Source organism: Aquarana catesbeiana, linkage group LG09 (assembly GCF_042186555.1).
Source record: "Aquarana catesbeiana isolate 2022-GZ linkage group LG09, ASM4218655v1, whole genome shotgun sequence".
Classification (NCBI taxonomy): Eukaryota; Metazoa; Chordata; class Amphibia; order Anura; family Ranidae; genus Aquarana; species Aquarana catesbeiana.
Window position 1 is genome coordinate 220,951,209 of NC_133332.1, and position 16,315 is coordinate 220,967,523.

Below are 16,315 nucleotides of genomic sequence, written 5' to 3' on the forward strand. Positions count from 1 at the left end.
AGTGATTATAAAGGCAGAAGGTTTTTTTATCCTCATGTATTCTATGCATTAAGATAAAAAGCCTTCTGTGTGCAACAGCCCTACTAATACTTACATGAGGTCCCTCTAGATCCAGCGATTTTGCAGGAGTGTCTCAGCTGCCCGGGACTCCCCTCCTCATTGGCTGAGACAGCAACGCCATGCCATTGGCTCCCACTGCTGTCAAAGTCAGTCAGCCAATGAATGGACACCTGGAGCTGTGGATCGGCTCGGGTGCCCTCATAGCAAGCTGCTTGCTGTGGGGGCACGCAACAGGAGTGAGGGGCCAGGAGCACCGAAGAGGAACCCGAGAAGAGGAGGATCAGGGCTGCTCTGTGCAAAACCATTTCACAGGACAGGTAAATATAACATGTTTGTTAATATTAACTTAAAAAAAAAATTGACTTTACAATCACTTGAAGCACCCCTGAAATATCTACAATAATTTACAGTTGATCTTGCAGCACTACATATGGTAAAAACTATATAAAATACTTGGGATAAAAAGTTTCTTTTTACACATGTATACCTAAGGTACAAATATTTAGTCTTGGAGAAAATGCTTTAGTTGCAACCAAACAATAATGACAACATGCCAGGTTGGATTTAACCATCATCCCTGATAGTGGTCCCAGGAAGATATCTGTCAACTGTAGAATATGCTACATGCATACTCAATAACCCAATTGCCATTGCAGAGGCCAGAGCTTGACTTCATAACTATGATCTCATGCTTCCTAACTGTGCCTTTGTGCACTGGCATGTTGGTAAGGGATGCAGGAGGGTGAGTTTATTGAGGCTCAAAAAACTTGGCTGTACTGGAAAAGTACTATGAAGAGGTGGGGATAGATACTGCAAAAGGTTGGAGGGGAGGAGCACTAAATCTATAGAACGGTAGATGTATCCGTACACACATTTAAATGTTATCTGCTGTTAAAGCGTATCTAAATCCAAAAACAAAAATGTATATACTGTGGCTCACCAGTCCTTAGATGTGGTGGCTGTGGTTTTTTTTTTCATGCTTATTTCCTTTTTACCTAGTGTATTATGCCAGTAAGATGCTTGCTATCATAAGACGGGAATACTCACTAACCCTTCTGTATCAGAACAACAGAAGAAAGGTAGGCCTTATGCGCGAAAGGAGGGAGGTAGGATTCTATAACAGAAGAGTGTTTTTTAGTTCTGGTATTTTTTTATTATCGGACAAACAAAACACTTTGAACTGTTTTAGTTTGAGTTTTTGCTGCTTGGGAAATACTTGTACAATTTAGGCCCAGATCTTCGCGTTTTACCCCACGTTACCGCAGAGTGTAACAAGCGCACCATAAAACCATTCATTTTGAATGCCATTGCATAATAGCAAGCCATGCACCCACACTGCGGCTTACCACATTTTTGCTTATACTGGTTTGCTACCATCAAGCTGATGACTGTTGCCCAATTACTTCACGCCCCCCTCCCTCTATCTGTGCTTGATCAGTTTCAGTGAGGTCTATAGGAACACTAACTTTACTGTATTTTGTATTGAAAATTTGGGTTTGATAAACCTGTGCCCTATATCAGGTGGCATAAATTAAAGTTTGGGGGGGGCGTTAGGGCAGGGGCCCAAAATGTGCATTTCAACATGTGTGAAAAAACTGAAACTGGATTGTAAAAAAGTGATTAAGAAACTCATGACGTTAAGAAAAAAAAAAAAAACAACTTTATTTACAGAAAAACACATGACACTATTCAACACTGAGGTATTTCCTCTTCTTGGCTGTGTTGGTGTATGGGTGCCAGCGCCATTCCACCTCTGCTGTATTCTCATTTTCCAAGGTGCCCAATTTGATCATGTACACTGCAAAAAAAATGAAACAATTAGGAAGGATATTAACCTGGTGACAGTAACTGCACACAGACCTTAGAGGAGTTCCACCCAAAAACGGAACTTCCACTTTACGCACTGGTGACCCCCTGACATGCCACATTTGGCATGTCATTTTTTTTGGGGAGGAGCGGGTACCCTGTTTTTAGAGGCATCCAGCTCCCACTTCCTCCCCTGGCTCCGCGGCACCGGAAGGAACATCACCTCTCCCCCCGCAATCTTCTGGGACACGTCACAGGTCCCAGAAGATTGCGCGGCCATTCACAGCGCGCAGCATGGCTCGCACATGCACAGTGCGCACCCGGCTGTGAAGCCACAGCCAGGCGCCCACGGTAAAAATGCCGGCGCCTCAGAGAGGAGTGGGAGAGGAGCGGGGCTTCGTACACCCGCATCGCTGGACCGTGGGACAATTAAGTGTCTGGTTATTAAAAGTCAGCAGCTACACTTTTTTTTAGCTGCTGACTTTTAAATGGGTGAAACTCCCCTTTCAGCCTAGGTTCACACCTGTGCGATTACAGCGCCGGTTTCCACATCGCTTCTCTCCTGCAGGCAGTTCACACTACTTTGATGCAGCTTTGATCCAGAGACTGTAAAGTTGGATCAAAGTTGCACTCAAAGTCCCACTCTAAATCGTGCAACTTTGGGGTCGCAATAGTGGAAACGTAGCCTTACTGCTGGAAAGCATGTAATTGGCTGCAGCAAACTAGAACAAACACTGGATCGTTCTTCCATTGTGTGAAGTTGGTTGGTGCTTTGGCACATGCAACATTTGTCATTTTAGTAAGCATAGAATTAACACAGCCGTTAGCAAGGGTGAAGGCTCCAGGGATGCGACTGGGGAGTGTGACTTTGCACACCACATGCTCCCCTTATCCCCCCCCATCAAAATGTAAAAAAACTAAAAAGTGATATTCTTCTAACTATGTCTATTGTGCCCAGAGCCCCTGCAGGTCAAGATCCTCACATCCTCCTGAACGTATTAGCTTTCCTTCAGGAATATCTCACTTTTTGGATAACAGACAACCTAGTGTGGACCAAACCCCACCCTATTCAACCCAAGATGGAAACGAAATCTTTGGTATAGAATTATTTTCTATAAATGAACAGTTATGTTTGTAAGATGTAGAAATTAATGTACAGTATGTATTATGACTTTTGTTTTTTCACACTTACATTTCATCTCAAAGCGTGGGCCAATCTCAGAGAGCTCAATATTTCGATGGTCAGTTTTCCTGTAAACATGATGCCTGAAACAGAGAGCACCACTCAGTACCTGTAGCATATACACATGCGACACTGCCACATATTGCAATTTCTACCAGGAATTGTTGTACACTGCAGAAACATACACTCAAATAAAACATGTAAAAAATAACCCAAATATATTACAAAAAAAGCTTCTCACAATGTACAAATGAGACAGACACCGTAACAGTACTGAGACTATATTCAATGTTCTCCACATACCTCAACGAAATATAGTCGTCGTTATTAGAAAACGTCATCACTCGCTTGCTTTCTTCTTTTGGGACAGGGAACAAATATTTCAGGATGTTGGACACCTAGAGAGAGTAAAAGAAGAATTTAGTGCCTTTGCACACTTCAGTTGAATCTTTGGACATTCAGGTATTATGGCCTGTGCAGACAGGAACTTGATCATATCAGAACTGCTTCTCTCCCTATACAAGACAACAGGCACCGATCTCAAATGCAAGTGAACGTACCTAAAAGAACGCCGAATTCCCCCATTAACACAATATCTTAACATGCAGTAAATAAGCTTTAAAGTGACCCTTTCAGCACAGGGTGCAAGGCCTTACTTTTCCAGCAGCCCATTTGAGGAAACGCTGCCTCTTCGGTGCTTGCCAGCCACTGCCAGTAATCCACACCTCCAAATGCATTAAATACCTGCTCCCTCTTGCTGTGGTTTCTCCCACCAGCTCATATGCCACTAAAGAACATACTAGTCTGCGGGAGGAATATTGTGCAAGGTGGGAAAATAGGTACGTGACCTAGCTGGCAGGTCTAACACCTGCGGTGGCCAGTGAGCAGCATAAAAGTTTAAATTAATGGGTCACTGGACAAATAAAGTATAGAGCCTCTCTTATGACAGGTAATTCTTTACAAGTGGCCTTGAGCTGAGAGGGTCACTTTAAAACAACCCTTTCCCACCATCTACTTAGCTGCAGGCTCTGTAGAGCAATTAATCCTTAAAGAACACAGCATAAGCATTGAAGTTGTATAAGTTGTTCTTTTGGAAGGTCAGCTCTCCCCGTTTTCTCCAGTGACTTTGTAATCTCTAATGTAAGCACAAAGCAGAAGCTGTAGGAGGGGGGACCAAAGTGATGGACACTGCTTAGAGAGCAACTTGGAATACTTCAGTGCTTCTGCTGTGAATTTTGGGAATAAACAGCTCCACAACGCCTGCAGGTGCAGAGGTCAGTAAAGACTTGTTTTAAAGTTCTTTTACTACTTGATAAGTATGTATAAATACTTAACTATCCATAGCCTGGCCACTGATTAATTTTAAAATGTGATCTGTGTAACTATTCAAGAAGGAAGGCCTTACACGTTGTCCGAGGCGGGAAGTGAAATTGTGGAAGATGAGGTGCGGATAAGCTTCTGACATTGTGCCCAGGTCTGGAATATCATGCCTCATGACCACATTACAAAGGGTGAAATATGCTGTGGGTCCAAACGGAAGGTGGCACACAATTAATCCATCTAGAAGACAATAAGATTGTTCCTTATTAGTAACTTCAACTTAATAAATGTTAAATAAAATTTTAAAAAGGCATAACTGTCAAGATTATGCGGTTGCAACACACTTAAAGTGGCAAGGAATAAAAAAATTAAAAGAAAATTAGGACCCTTTGTTACAGTTATCAGCAGCCTTAATCTCTTAGCAACAGATGCTCAATGGCAGAGCTTGACAATTGCTGGTCATCATATTGTGATTAAAATTTTAGCTGATGCTGTGCAAGACAGACTGTCAGTGTGTAAAAAAGGTGGACTTAGCTCTCAGTATGTCTCGCTTAATGCTGACAGTCAACACAATCACATTAGCTGCTACATTCTCGTGTAGTGCCTGCTTTACCTAACTAAAGCCCTGGCATTTCAGGTCCTGCCACTCTAAGCCAATATTTCTCAGCTCCTGGACCATGCGACTTGACTGCGGTGTGGGAGCCAGGTACAGGCACCGTTTACTGTTATTTGCGGTTTAAAGTTGAACTGCTGGTAATCTGTTCTGTATTATTGTTAGTTTAAATATTAAAATGAAGTCTATTCAAAATTAACAGAACAAATGTTTTCATTTTTGCTATGCATTTTTTATCTACCTATATAGTCATATGTAGGTTGAGTAGTGCTGGCTCTATATTTTTAAACCTGGCTCCTAGTTTTGTGTTAGAACTGACTAGCCCTGCTTTAAAGCTATAAAAAAGCATTATGTACAGGTGCATCACAAAAAATTAAAATATCATCAAAAAGTTAATTTATTTCAGTAATTCAATTCAAGAGTTACACACAGAGTGATATGTTAATTATTTACTTTTTTTTAATTGTGATGATTATGACTTACAGCTAGTGAAAACCCAAATTCAGTATTTGAGAAAATGTGATTATTACATAAGACCAATAATAAAAAAAAAGGATTTTTAATACAGAAGTGTTTGCTGAAAAAATATGTCTATGCACGGTATAGTATGCACTATACCAATACTTGGTCAGGGCTCCTTTTACATGAATTACTGCATCAATGCGGCGTGGCATGGAGGCGACCAGCCTGTTGCACTGCTGAGGTTTCATGGATGCCCAGGTTGCTTTGATAGTGGCCTTCAGCTCATCTGAATTGCTGGGTCTGGTGTCTCTCATCTTCCTCTTGACAATACCCCACAGATTCTCTAAGGGGTTTGGGTCAAGGCAAGGCTAATCGCCTCCATGCCATGCTGCATTGATGCAGTAACTCATGCAAAAGGAGCTCCGACCAAGTATTGAGTGCATATTATACTGTACATGGACATACTTTTCAGTAAGCCAACATTTCTGTATTAAAAATCTTTTTTTTTTATTGGTCTTATGTAATATTCTAATTTTCTGAGATACTGGATTAGGGATTTTCAATAGCTGCAAGCCATATTCATCAAAATTGAAAGAAAAAAATGCTTTAAATATATCACTCTGTGTGCAACACATCTGTAAAAAATATGAGTTTCACTTTTTGAATCAAATTACTGAAGTAAATTAACTTTTTGATGATATTCACATTTTTTGAGATGCACCTGTATAGACCAGCAATACTGATTACATACTGGGGTATGGAAGAGAACACCAGAGAGATGTTTATGCTGCTAATCTCTTGGGTATGAAGAAACACAAAATTAAAGGGTAAGTTCACCTTTATAGAAAAATCTGTAAGGTGAACTTACACAGGACCCCCTCCTTACCACTTCCAGTCCCGCTGACCTGGAGAAATCATCCGCTAGGAGACATCGGGTCGCCACCTCACCGGTCCAGGGCTTAGAAATCCCCCGCAGCTTAATCTCCAAAAATGTACCTCGTCAGGAGGTTTGTTTAGAGCATTTTAATTGGTCAGCGGCGACCAATCAGAACCCGCGTAGCCCGTCCTGTCACCGCAGGCGAAGAAGAAAGAAAGCCGCGGCGATTTGAAATCCTCGGACTGGTACAGCGGCGATACAATCTGTCAGTGCAGGAGATCGCCGGACTCAAGATTAGCGGGACCCAGTGCATTGAGAAGGGGATCTAGTGTAAGTTCACCTTACAGATTTTCTGTAAAGGTGAACTTACACTTTAAAGTGCAGCGCTCTATAATAATGAAATAAATAAAAGTGGATATCCAAATGAAATCCCTATAAAATGTATAAACAGGCAAAGCTCTCTGAAAAGAAAGCAACACTCCTAAACTGGTGCTTCCTGAAGACATCCTGGATCAATGACACTTGTAGGGGCGTGGCTACGGCTGCTGATGTTATTTCCGGTATTTGGAACACACAATTGCACTCAGGTAATAGCAAGTGGAGTGGCGGTTCCTACACAGAGAGCTTGGCCTGCTAATCCAGGTGCCAGCTTGTGGCACACAATAATGTGAGTTTTATACATGTTTTTATTGCCAATTTAATAAACGTTGGTAAACAATGGAGATCCCTTCCCTGTCTTTGTCTTCCCCGATTTCTGTATGAGGAGAGAAGAGGAGGAGTGGCATTTGGATCTGGTCTTTACCCTGAGTACTTTAGAACACTGAATTATCCCTTGATGGCCCCCGTCAGCCTGGAGAGTGTGGAGGAGCAAAATGATACCTTTATCAAAAGTGCATATAGACCTACTTATTTATAAAGAGGTTACACTGGCTCTGGTGAGTGAGCTTTCTCGGGGAAAGATGCACCGAAGAGCACCTGTCTACAGTTCAATTTATGTGTAGCACGACAGCACTTATGCACTATAAATACTTTAAAGGGGTTGTAAACCCTCACGGTTTATCATCTCAATGTATTCTATGCATTGAGGTAAAAAACCTCTTGTAGTGCACCAGCCCCCAGAGCCCACCTTTTACTTACCTGAGCCCAATTGCTCCTGCGTCAGGGACGAGGACACCTGCTCCAGCCACTGTCTTGGGTCATGATTGAATAGATTGATAGCAGCGCAGCCATTGGCTCCCGCTGCTGTCAATCAAGTCCAATGATTTGATTGACAAATGAGTCGGGGGGCGGAGCTGAGTCCTGCTGTCTGTGTCAATGAAAGCAGCAGCAGGACAGGGGAGCGCGCCCACACGAGCGCCCTGAGGGAGAGCGCTTCTCCGACGGGGCACAAGAGAAGAGGAGGAGCTAGGATCGCCGCTGAGGGACCCCTAGAAGGAGGAGGATCAGGGCCACTCTGTGAAAAACCAACTGCACAGAAGAGGCAAGTATGACATGTTTGTTTAAAAAAAAAAAATTGAATGTTTACATATCCTTTAAATTTGTTTGTTGCACAATATATTAGTTCACCAATTGGCTTCCTTTTTTTTTTTCTCGCACAGGAGCTTATGCAATTGTTTTGGGATTGCGACGCAAGCTTGACCACTTTAATGATTCACCAGATTGTATTCCGTTTTTATGGATTTTTTTGCATTTTTTTTTTTTTTTTTTCATTTTTGGTGTCTTTATATATTTATTCAGATAATATATCTAGAGTGTTGTACTATACTAGTGATTCAAATTGGATGTTTATACACCCAATGAATACAATTCAAAGTACTAACAATAATTTACAAAGTCATTCATAACTCTGCCCCAGCTACATCACTAACCTAGTCCCAAAATACCAACCAAGTCGTTCTCTTCAGTCCTCCCAAGATCTCCTGCTCTCTATCTCCTTGTCACCTCCTCCCATGCTCGCCTCCAGGATTTCTCCAGAGCTTCTCCCATCCTTTGGAACTCCCTACCCCAATCTATCCATTTTTAGACGATCCCTGAAAACCCTTCTCTTTAAAGAAGCTTATCCTGCTTCTAACACTGTTTTACTTCCTCCATCAACTCATCCCCCACAGCTATTACCTTTTGTATCAATTGACCCTCCCTCCTAGATTGTAAGCTCTAATGAGCAGGGCCCTCTGATTCCTCTTGTACCAAATTGTAATGTAAATGTAATGTCTGCCTTTATTTTGTTAAGCGCTGCGCAAACTGTTGGCGCTATATAAAACCTGTATAATAATAATAATAATAAACTATAGGGATTTCATTTGGATACACACTTAATTTTTTTTATTAGTTTATTTATAGCGCTGCACTTGTAGTTATAGGTTTTGGGCGAAGTTTGGGTGAGTGCAGGTGTCCTTGTATATTATTGTGAAGAAACATGCCATGCAGTGAGCTACCCAACCACGAACATGGAGAAAAATGGTAAACTTATTTTTCCTTTGTTGCAACATTCACACGCGTTTCATAATTTCAGGAATTCATTGGAAAGGTGGCTTAGTGACAGTGTTTGAGAGCATCAAAACCTGCACTGTATGGCACCTTTATCTTCTCATTGCCAAGAGACTTAACAGAGGGCTAGATGACATCATTTAGAGAAAGGAGGCCTGCAGTCAACAGACAGCTGTTGCATTAGCTTTAATCAGCATTGTTTATTATGTCAAATTTTATATCATATTACTATATATATTTAGTCTTGTTATCACCCCAAAAGTCTTGTTATCATCCCAAATGGGCATGAATGATTGTTACATGAACAATGTGACATATCTGTGTCTGACTTTTTTCTTTCTGGCAATAAAAAACCCTCTATGTTAGTCTATGTGCCCATGCACACATAGGCGTTTAGAGGCAGAGGCTTTCAGGGGCAGAAAACTGAATGCGTTTGGGCAGAAAACACACTAAATGAGTCTAAAACACACACCTAAACACTAGGCTTGTTTAGTGCTTGAGCTTTCATTCAACGGCCAGAATAAATTATTATTCTGAGCAATGAAATGAATAAATGCTTGATGCAACTAAAATGAGTTTAAAAAAAAAAACACAGCTTTAGGCAAATTTTTAACACTGATTTTCTCCTGTCAGGAGAACAGCATTCGGAAGAGCATACTGTGTCTGAGGCCTAAAAGGGACAATAGACAGTTAACACAACCAACCTGGCATTCCTCTGTGCTCATGTACAATGAGGAGGTCAGTAACTTCATTGGCTTTACATGCTTGCACCAGTGCCCCCATCTCATGTTTTCCTCTGTTCATGCGCTGGGCATTGGGGAAAATAAGCTTCATTTCCTAAAAGAAAGACATTTTTAAAAATTTCAAAATTTATGAAGGCCAAGTATACCATTGTCATCACAGATAACATCCCAAACAAGGAAACACTGATCACCAGTTATTATGTGTTTGGGTGTACCCTGCACTACAGAACAGAAGCAGCTATGCTAAAGACTGCAGCTATAAACTGTTTAGGAACGTGTGACCGAGTCTTATTTAGTAATGTGGGTGAAATAGGACTCCCATTGTAAGCCCCTAGCAGCCAGTTAAAGTTTCTTTTCATTCTTCAAATGGTTTCAGTGGGTAATCACAGCAAATAGTTTTGCACACTGATAAAAAGAGGTCAACTGGATTTATGCTTTAAAAATGGCTGCTTTTATAAACTATACTAACCCCTTAATGCCGAAGGGTAAAACAAATCTTAATGCCTTAGCCCAATTTTGCAACTTTGACATGTGTTAGTAAAAATATACATATTATCACTACTTTGTGCATCCAGGTGGATTATACCTTGTTTTTTTTTTCAGGACAAAATTGGGCTTTCATTTGGTGGATAATGGTAAGGGATATCTCCTGATTTTTTTTTTTATTATTATTTAAGAAAAACTGGTCCAAAATAGTAAAAAAACATTTTTTTTTTAAATGTAACTGTATATTTATTGCTACTGCCATAACCTACCACAGAACAACCCAACTCCTGACAATCTCAGCAATACAACATATGTGTATGTTAGTTGTATGTACCCATAGTACAGCCCAGAAACAATAGTGTGCATTTTACTATTTTTTTTATCCTACCTAAAACACACTGACACTGATACTAATTAAAAAATATATATATATATATACCGAATCTGACCTTTGGTCTTGACCTTTGACCCAAACACTAATCATGGGGCTGACCTAGATCAAACCTTGATCTAGGTATTTTTTTAATTATTATTATTTTATTTTTTTTCCTACACACTTTCTTTTTCTATTTCTGCAAGGACAGAGAAAGATACAATGTCTCTGTCTCATCCATTCACAGAGTCAGTAGACATGGGGGCGGGTTTCACAGTGACTGATCACTATGATAGCTAATCAGAGGCATTCCAGGTTCCAATCATTAGAACGGTGGGACTGCAGTATCTGTGCTGGGAGCGCGTCATGCTTCCAGTACAAAGGGAAATAATCAAACATGCGGTCCCATGGAAAAAAAAGCACAGTCCAGTGAGGCCACATATTTGCATATGGTCGGCGTGAAGGGGTTAAAAGTATAAAAGGAGAAAATGGTTATACTCTCAACCTCAGATATTTTAACCAGTTTGGTTCTAGAGCTAATTTTTTGTTCATATTTGCACACATGTACAAATCTTTATTTCGTTTGGTAAAATATAAAAGATGAGGTTGTGTGGAGTAAATAGATATCAAAACATGGAAGGTCTCAAAATTGTGTGCGCCCGTGATATCGCAAAAAACGATGGTACCTAAAAATTTCCATAGGAGATGCTTGAGGCTGGATTCACACTATATGCGGAGAGACTCGCAGCAGAGGGTCCAGTGCATCCCTGTTCACCATTTCAGAGGTGAATCACATCCGAATTTTTGCCCAAATTCAGACTTGAAACGGAACCAAAGACGCAAAGGAATCTTCTGCAGTGCGCTCCGCGTCCTCCCTGGAGATGTGTGAACCGGCTCCATTGAGAGCCGGTCACAGCCTCCTGTCATGCAAATTAGATACGAGGAAACCCACATCCAATTCGCATAAGTCTGAACTAGTTAAAGCTCAACTCTAGGCAGATATAAAAAAAAAAAAAGGACACATTAAACCAGCTCTGTAATCCATAATGCATCATTAAATGTATTTTCTAAATGCAAGCAGCACATGTACTCAATTCTGACCTGGAATCAGCCTCTTGCAGTCCCAGTACAGCAGGGCTGGAGTGCAAGAGGAAGAAGCAGTACAAGGAGCCAGTTAAATCATGTGCCGACAAGAAGCATGTTGATTGGATAAGGGCACAGTGACAAATGGATATGCTTGTCACAGTGCTGCTTCCCCTTTCACTGTTCAGAAATAGGCTGGGGTGGGACCAGGATGACCTGGCCTTAAAAGAAGTGGGTTTAATGATGTTGGGCCTCAGACTGAGCACATGTAGTGGCAGAAAAAATTACTGCAGGGAAATTTTCTGAACCGAATGTGAATAGTGCACGGCTGACCAAGGAAAGCTGGATTTGTTATTTTATCTTTTAATGGGCTATTTTATCTTTTAATTTTTATCTTGTCAGTTCTGGCTGGAGATCTGCTTTCTTGGATGAACTTGTACCTTAGCGAACATTTTTAATCTAGAGCTTGGGTCTCTTGACGTTGTAACCATGATCTTTGGATCTTCAACTCCGGCCCACCTGTACTCATCATCCACATGGGAGGAGACCCCTAGGAGAAAGCACAACATGGTGAGTTCTATATAACTTCCATACATCTATATTGTTCTATGCATTATAAATTCTCATTATATACAGCATGTCACCTCATTTACTGCTAGGTATACTGTTCCCTAGAGGCTGTGAAAGTACATGTCCCAGCATACTCTGAAAGCTCAGTGCAGAGACCTCGAATGCCCAACCTTTGGTAATCGCTGTGTGGCTTGACTTCAACAGCTGTTAGTAAATGGGATGTAATAGTAGTAACCTCCAGTGGTCTCATGTGATAGCTCTCCAATATCCCTCCTTTGTGGGAACAGTTTGGGGATGGCCCCTTCCTGTTCCAACATGACTGCGCACCAGTGCACAAAGCAATGTCCATAAAGACATGGATGAGCAAGATTTGGGTGGAAAAACTTGACTGGCCTACACAGAGTCCTGACCTCAACTCGATAGAACACCTTTGGGATGAATTAGAGTGGAGACTGCGAGCCAGGCCTTCTCATCCAACATCAGTGGCTGACCTCACAAATGCGCTTCTGGAAGAATGGTCAAACCTTCCCATAGACACATTCCTAAACCTTGTGGACAGTTCCCAGAAGAGTTGAAGCTGTTATAGCTGCAAAGGGTGGGCCAACTCAATATTGAACCCTATGGACTGAGACTGGGATGCCATTAAAGTTCATGTGTGTGTGTGTAAAGGCAGACATCCGAATACTTTTGGTAATATGGTGCATATTAAATATTATATGGGCCCCTTTGGGCATCAGTTGCTGCAGTTCGGGCCCCATTTCTCATCAATGGCCCCTTATATCTCATAAGTTGACCATCACTGGCACAGACAGATGAAAACCATTTATCTCCAGGAAAGAATGCTACAAAGTCTTTCCAATCCTATACATAACCATTTTAGAGAGATCATTTATCTTCAAGCTTGAACCATTTTAGGTGATAAGGCACCCTTCCTCAGTGTTTACCTTCGCCACCTTCATCATCAAACTCGAGCTGCTTCTGTAAAGCGAGAGCCTCTCTGCGGATCTCTGTGGGGATCAGCCGATTTTCTGTGGACAGAGATACAAGTTTAGTATTTATCAAATCATACTGTGTAAGTCTGGTGTCAGCTCCCCTTCTTGCCACCAACCTTCTAAAGCTCTCTTCAGTCGTTGCTTCTTGTCCTCTATGCTGTGCTGTTTGGCTTCTTGAGCTTTTCGATAGAGGTATTCCCTCCGCAACCGAGCCTCCCTGCGTAGCTGTAAAGGAGACGATTAGACAAATCAGCTTTAGCATTAATGCATTCGACTTCAGACTCAGAAACAGGCTCGACGTAGCATGCTTTCAAAGAAAATGCTTTGAGTTTAGGGTAAGGCTGAGATGTATTTCAGACTAATTGAGGAATAAAAGCAAAATACATGTACACGGCACGATCAGCCATAACTTTATAATCACCCACCTACAATTTAGTAGGTCCCTCTTTTGCTGCCAAAACAGCCCCAACTGTCACAGCATGGATGCCAGTAGTCTACTGAAGGAATGCTGTGGTATCTGGCACCAAGCCGTCAGCAGCAGGTCCTTTAAGTCCTGTAAGTTGCAAAGTGGGGCCTTGATGGATCAGACTTGTTTTTCCAGCACATCCCACAGATGCTCAACTGGACTGATATTTGGAGAATTTGGAGGCCAAGTCAACACCTTGAACCTTTTTTGCAGGGTGACAGAGCACATTATTCTGCTAAAAGAAGCCACTGGCCTCAGGGAATACCATTTCCACAAAGGGCTGTGCTTGGTCACCAGCAACGTTGAGGTAGGTCAGTGGTGGCGAGATGTTTCGGAACTACATTTCCCATGATGCTTATGCACTCCACAGTGTAGATGGGCATCATGGGAAATGTAGTTCCAAAACAAATCTCTCCTGCGCTCAGGTGTCCAGGAACTGAACATGTGGTGCGACCACCTATACCAAGGTATTGCCTAGCGTCTTGCAGCCCTCCTCTGAACAATGGGTATTCATGCTAGAAAAAACAGAAAAAGAAGGAGGGCGCACTAACCTAGTGCATTACCACTATAAAACTTTATTGCAGCATAAAAACAGCAAAGATTATACTCACAAACGAGCTATTGAAGCCAGCTTTAAAAAGGGCGCAAATGCGCTGTTCTATGGATCGACACACCAGGACCTATTGCCAAGAGAATCAGACCGGTGCAAATGGCCAATGGCTAACGCGTTTCAGGGGAGCACCCCCTTCTTCAGAGCCTGAACGGGCAATGGCTAGTCTCTCGAAATTGCCTCTCTCAATGTAGTTCCAAAACATCTGGGGTGCCAAGGTTCTCCATCACTGAGGTAAGTGGTAAGTAACATCCACATGAATGTTAGGACCAAGGTGCAAAAAAATCTGATTCTCCACCAACACATTTGGCAGACAGTACTGACCACTAAAGTAAATTCAAGTAAATGAGGCTGTGCCGCAAATGCCCCACAACCGCTTGTAATACACAAGGTCGTGGCATGGTGGTGCAGGCTATTGGGTGGATTAAAGGAGCAGGTTACACCCTAAATACAGGTGTAATGTGTAACAAGAGCCAAAGGTGATATTATCCTTTAAAACAGGTGAAGGGGTGACAGAAAACCTCCTCACTGCTTGTTAAAGTGGTTATACACCCTGTACAACAACTTTTACCTACAGCTAAGGCTATATTAGGGCTTACCTGTAGGTGCTGGAAATATCTCCTAAACCTTCACGGTATAGGAGATATTTACAATAAAGCCGCGCGCCGATGTCTACGGTGCATGCGCACTTTACAAAGGGCAGATTGTGCCGATTCTAATGGGGTCATGCCGTGACTGGCGGCTCCCGCGCGCATGCACGAGTGTGACGCCACGCAACTCCGGCCAGTCACAGAGCCGGAGTTCGCGGCCCCGGAAGGAAGAGGGGTGAAGACGGACGCTCGCTGCTAGTGGCATCGCAGGCTTCGGTTTGAGGTAACACATAATGGGCCACTATGCTTTACCTTTGCAGGGAAATAAAGAGGAAGCAAAACCCATCAGGTTTTACTCTTACTCTTGAAATGCTATCTGAAAAGAAATCTACTATAGATCGCTCTTCAGAGGGCAACACAAGCGTAAACAAGCGCTTGCTGCAACTTCTTAAAAAGTATTAGCGTACGTTTTAGAGATGCACCAAAATGTTGGCCGAAAATTGTGTTTTCGGCATTTTGCTGATAAAGAAAAAGGTGCTGATTATGGCACTGGAAATGCATGCGATTTTGCGGTGCTTATAGTGTGTCAAAAGCCATATCAAGAATGAAACAACGGTGCGTTATTAATACTTTTTTAATGCATTTCAACAGGGAGGTGTGTTTTTGTTACTTTTTTTTTTTTTTTTTTTCTAACTGACCAAAAATGCAGCAAGCAAGATTTTTAACACCACAAAGGAAGCGCAAAGGACTGCGTGAAGACATGGATAGAATTTAATGGGATACATTTTTTCTTGAGCTTTTCTTGTGCTAAAGGTGCCAACAATGGCCTTCCAAATTTGTTTTCATTTAAATGTATGATATTAATTAAAAAGTCCAATATAATACAAATTTATATAACACACATATTTTTTAAGAACTGGCATTTTCAGTTTTCGGCCAAGTGCATCCTGAATTTTCAGTTTTGGCACCAAAATTTCCATTCGCTGCAACTCTAGTAAGTTTGGTTTTAATTTTTTAGTCAAGTCCATCTAATTCTGCTCGTACATCTAACATCACCCTCTCCCCAGACTGACAATGCTGCTGCCCAGAGGTGTCTCCATTGCTCCTGTATCCAAGACAGGAAGTGTGTTACTGGCCAGATTACCAGGTGAAAACAGAGGGGAAAAGGCCTAAAAAGGAAAACTAATGCAGCCACCACATCTAATGATTGGTAAGCTACATTATATTATATTTTTGGTTTGGGGCTTAATACCGATTTAAGCAGAAGCCCCAATCATGTAGAGACCAGTCCATATTATGAAGTATAAAGCACTGGGACAGGCAAGGCAGAGTACAGATCTGTCTGGACACCGAGGATCATACATGGGGTGGGATGGGTACAACACATAGAGGATTGCACTACAGATCAGCCTACTTCCAGGACACAGAGGTAAGTACACGGCGTAGAATAAGGTACATTCGGGAGATCTCTACACTCACCATGATAGCAGACGAGACCACACGTGGAAGTGATCAGCACGCCCTAACAGCAGCCGCCCAATCAGAAGCCTCCTTTCCCTTGCCCTTAGTAAACATGGCGGAGCCGCGGCAGGAA

General features: G+C 42.0%; 1 protein-coding gene across 1 annotated transcript; it reads right to left on the reverse strand.

Moving 5' to 3' along the window:
• Positions 1-1,697: 1,697 nt before the first annotated feature.
• Positions 1,698-16,312, reverse strand: IMP4 (IMP U3 small nucleolar ribonucleoprotein 4). Its single transcript, XM_073599775.1, has 9 exons — positions 16,201-16,312; positions 13,172-13,280; positions 13,008-13,091; positions 11,934-12,043; positions 9,513-9,645; positions 4,455-4,609; positions 3,353-3,447; positions 3,059-3,132; positions 1,698-1,858 (listed from the first exon to the last, which is right to left on the reverse strand). Exons 1-9 carry the CDS (start codon positions 16,201-16,203, stop codon positions 1,746-1,748), a joined length of 876 nt encoding a protein of 291 aa, XP_073455876.1. The 5' UTR covers positions 16,204-16,312; the 3' UTR covers positions 1,698-1,745.
• Between the last annotated feature and the right edge of the window lie 3 nt (positions 16,313-16,315).

Excerpts from the sequence above, each read along its gene's own strand:
- IMP4 (XM_073599775.1), bottom strand. Across the intron at positions 12,044-13,007 it reads TGATGATGAAGGTGGCGAAG|GGGTCTCCTCCCATGTGGAT; the intron begins GTAAACACTGAG and ends GCTTTCTCCTAG. Across the intron at positions 4,610-9,512 it reads TGAGCACAGAGGAATGCCAG|ATGGATTAATTGTGTGCCAC; the intron begins GTTGGTTGTGTT and ends ATTGTCTTCTAG.